This window comes from Papio anubis, chromosome 3, assembly GCF_008728515.1.
Source record: "Papio anubis isolate 15944 chromosome 3, Panubis1.0, whole genome shotgun sequence".
In the NCBI taxonomy this organism is placed as follows: Eukaryota; Metazoa; Chordata; class Mammalia; order Primates; family Cercopithecidae; genus Papio; species Papio anubis.
The window spans coordinates 40,074,610-40,079,096 of NC_044978.1; the positions used below are offsets into that span (position 1 = coordinate 40,074,610).

Below are 4,487 nucleotides of genomic sequence, written 5' to 3' on the forward strand. Positions count from 1 at the left end.
TAGTATTGTCATTATCATTCTTTATATATTTGATAAATTCAGTTTGGTATATTTAATAATCCACAGTTTATTTGGAAGGGTATTTAATTTTTAAGTGCTTCATCAATATCAAGAACAAAATTATATTTGTCATAACCCTTATGATGCAAAATGAAAACATTACCATACTTTACTTTCTCACTCAAATCTTGGTTTCATTTTCATGTAATCTAAGATTATAATTCTGGTTTTTAAAATTCTCGCAATGTCACATATGTTATTTTCCAAAAATTAACATTGTCATTTTTACATCCATATATATAACAATTTTTTAAACCTTTAAAAATTGATTCAATGTCTACTCTCAGCCAGTACATTATTACTTTCCTATTCTTTTTTTTTTTTTTTTTTTTCAGATAAAAAGTTGAGTTTATTAGGGAAATATGGGAGGCATAGACACTCCCAAGTGACAGAAAGAAAAGTCTAAAAATGTCCCTTCAAGCCAAGTGGGGGCCTGGCTTTGACCTCCCCAAATCAACAAGAAACTGGTGGGTCTGCAACAACATTCTCTGGCAGCCACATTGCCAGGGCATGAGTGTCTTGGCCAGGATTGCCCCCCACTTCCCACCAAAGGTGGGGAGGAGATAAAGACTGTTCACAGAAGCAGTGCAAAGGCAATGAGAACTCTAAGGAAAGTTTGAGAGAGAGAGAAAGAAAGATAGAGGCGGGGAGGACCTTCACAAAGAGTCCCAGGGTTTTGGCTGTGAATGTCTCAAATACATTGACAAGTAGATCTATAAAATGTTACTGAAAAGGTAAAATGCCTAATGTCGTTTCCAACAGTTCCTCTGGACTTCTCCCCACATAACACACCACACCCCAGATGGCAGAGCCCAAAGGCCACACTTTTGAAAAAGAAAAACAAGAATAAGCCCTGTTGCTCTTTAAGGAGAAAGGAAGGAGCTGAAGGCTGCTGGGGCCTTTCCCATGTGGCCTGTGTTGTGTAAAGCAACTTCCCAGCAGCAGCACGTCTCTGTTCTAGGTGAGTGTCTCACCTTTTGTCACCCGTGCTTCAATGTACTCTATTCTCCGTTCAAGCGCTGTCAATTTCTCGTTTAGTGTTGCAAGTCTTGAACGACAAGACATATCGAACGAGTTGAGAAAGTCCGCGATTTTCTTGATGCTGCTGGTGATTATCTCAATGTACTCCCGGTTAGCCCAGTCCTGGTGAATCTCCCGCTGCACCGGATCCTCCTGTCCCGCCATGGCGGCCGCCTGAGGAAGAGCGACTGCCTACTTTCCTATTCTTTAAATCTATTATTTTAGCATTTTGGAGCCCAGCAAGGCCAAGTTTAAGTCCTGGCTCAGTGGCCATTTACTTTTACTTGTGTAAATAATAGGCAATCTCCAAAAGAGGAAAACTGTCTTTTCCTAGTGGTAATGGCGCCAGTGGGGCCTGAGAGAGGAGTGTCATCGTGCGCTCACTGTCTTTTCAGGAACAGATCTGCTTCTTGGAGGAAAAGCCCCCATAAGTTGCCTGCTGTTTTTAAACACCCCAGGCATAGCCTTGATATATCTTCAATCCACAACTGCCAAAGGAAACGCCTTCTGTTCTAAAGCTCACCTTCACCTCCAATCTTCTGCTCTCCAAATGTGGTGGTCTTTATAGTATCTTGAATTCTTCTTCCTGGATCCCACAAGGCCACCCCGTCTCATATAGCAATGAATGGCAACTCACCCCCTAGTGTATCTTCTCAGCATGGTTTCACTGTCGTGATTGCCCTTGGAAATCCTTGAAAATTCCACTGTGAGGAGGATATCTTCCTCAGACATTTTTCTCTTACAGATTTCTCTTTCCCCGTTCTCACATACTCTTGGTTATGTCCATGGTTATTTGAGGAACACTCGTATGTTGGTATATGCAAGACATTCTACCCAGAAATCTATGTTACTTTACTTTTCCTTGCCTTAATGCCCTGTTATAATGTAAGAGTCAACTTATAATGAGAAAGGACAATACACCTGTTTTTAGATAATAGTGGTTGTCATTTGGAACTGATCATTGTGCTAAGTGCTTTGCATATGCATTATGTGAGGGAATTCAAAACCACCTGTGGTTACATATATGTGTTATTCATATTTAACAGACAGAGCATCTGAGGACTTGAGAGATTGTGTCATTTTCCCGGTCACATACATTATAACTGGCAGATAATATCACCAGATAATTATGAGGTAATATACGGCAAGGAGCATGTAAGCGGAAAAGAGAGTTAGCACCATTAGGGATTTAAAAGAGAAGGAGGCCACTGTGCCTTTGAGCAAACTGGGAAAGGAAGTGGTCCTAAAATTGCACCAACAAGGGGTATGTTTGGAATTACAAAAAAGAGAAAGGTGTGTATCCACTGTTTAGACAGAAGGGATGGAAAGCCAGCTCTAAGTTAATTTCTCAATAAAGAGCAAGTAAAAGACTGATACAACTCTGGCTAAGGAGGGACTGGGCTGAGGAAGATGAATTCCCTTATCTAATAATCATCTTTGAAGATGTAGGAGCTGGAGAGGATGCAATCAAGTCATGGTTTGAGGAGGCTAAATGTGCAGGATGAATTAGCCATAAAGACAAAAGTTGTGAAAACACTTAGGAAGCCTTTGTGTGGAAAAGAGTCTGAACCAAGACAGTGGCCTTAAAAGTTGGGGAGACATCATGAAGGAAAACTCAGGAGTCCTTGTGGGATGATCAGTAATGGGGGGCTGGAAGACAGGAAGAATCAAAGATGGACTTCGTAAGACACAAGAGCTGATAAACATTAAAACACTCAGTCCAATGTCCTCACTTTATAACAGGAGAAGCTGCAGTTGGGAGAGGAAATACTTACTGAGGCTCCCAGCCTGTGAGTAGGAAGGCTTCCTCACCACCAGCCCAATACTCTCTCTGCTGCCTCACAGAAATACTTGTGTTAACGTCATTATAAGATCCTGAATATGGTGAAATGAAAAGTATAAAATTGAAGTAATCCCCTATTTGCTACATCTTTCACAACAAATGCAGTTCTACAGCCTTTGTCACTGTATCTCAAGCCCCATTACAGTTCCCACTACAATGCCTCAAGTTTTCTACGTAGTTAGTACTTTAGACCATCTATAGTTTAGTTTATCTCATCTGAATATGGCCAGGGTAATGCTTTACATAGTGCATAAGAATGTTTCTCATATGTATCCAAAGAAGAAAATATATATCATATGTATCCAAAGAAGAAAATATGTATCCAAAGTATATTTAGTTAGATATAAGATAAAGAAGATGAAAACAGGACAATTTTGAGCCACCTGACTGAGGGTTGGCAGTAGGCAGGTTGTCTTCCTAGTTTTGTTGTGTGTTTATGAACAGGATTTACATGGCAGATAGCTAAAATACATGATATTATTTCTTAGATACAAAATAATAGAGCTATGACGTCTCATAAACCAGTCCTGGAGAAGGAGGGCTGATAAAGTGGTGTGGTTTTCAGTGCACTGGAGTTTTCTAAGCACCAGTAATAGAAGGTGAAAGAATCTCTGCTCGTGACTCCACACACAACTCACTAAAATCAAGGAGTATTTATGGAATTCTTGAGGCCTGTAAAGCATTTTTTGAAGTGCCATGGGGTATTCTAAGATGTACAAAGCAGTGTGTCTGTCCTATGAAAATTTTGGACCTAGTTCTATCCATTCACTGGAAAGGCCATGAGGGAGAAAAATGTACTTTCAGACTCTAAAGTAAGTGATGAGCAAAGAATAAACCAAAAGATAAAAGATAGTGTGTCTTCATGTGACTAGGAAACTTTGAAATTTCTGCTTTTACTTAAAACTATACTCATTCTCATAAGCCCCTTAAAAGTGAATAAGAAAGAAAGTATTTTACAGTTATATATTTAATGTCTTCCCAGTGTAAAATGAAACTATTTCTATAGTATTTCATTATCCTGCTTCATAAGAATGAAAGATTAGGGAGATTTCACTGTTTTATTAAGTGCGGCTCCAGAATAGCTAAGGCAGTCATGGGCAATAGCCAAATCTGGCAGAGATGCGTATAAACTAGGCAATCATATTAATAGATGTTTTAAAAATTGGATTTCTCTTCTCTATTATATTTTACTTAATTTTTCATGATTAATTCTCTCTTACACACACACAAGGTTTACATTCTGTTAGCTTAGTCATGTGTTAAAAAAAATGGAAAATGGGTGGTCTTATTCAGAAAGGGAAGTGCTGATATTTTCAAATACAAAGAAGCAAAATACGTAGGTAGTGAAAAAAGTGGTGGGCAAGGTGCAAAGATTCTTGGAACTTTTCTGCAAGGCTTCAGGAAGCGACCTCTATATTCACAATGATGTTTCTGTCTTGTCAGCATTTCTTCTTTATTTGTATTGGACTTTATGACATATCTAAGAATAATAAATAATTTATAAGATGCAATAATGGCCTGGTACATTTCTGGCAGATTCAGAAAAAAAATCTTTTCCAATAAC

General features: G+C 38.8%; 1 protein-coding gene across 1 annotated transcript; it reads right to left on the bottom strand.

The window, feature by feature from the left end:
• Positions 1-394: 394 nt before the first annotated feature.
• Positions 395-1,290, bottom strand: LOC110743343 (protein BRICK1). Its single transcript, XM_021938848.2, has one exon. It carries the CDS (start codon positions 1,243-1,245, stop codon positions 1,018-1,020), a length of 228 nt encoding a protein of 75 aa, XP_021794540.2. The 5' UTR covers positions 1,246-1,290; the 3' UTR covers positions 395-1,017.
• Between the last annotated feature and the right edge of the window lie 3,197 nt (positions 1,291-4,487).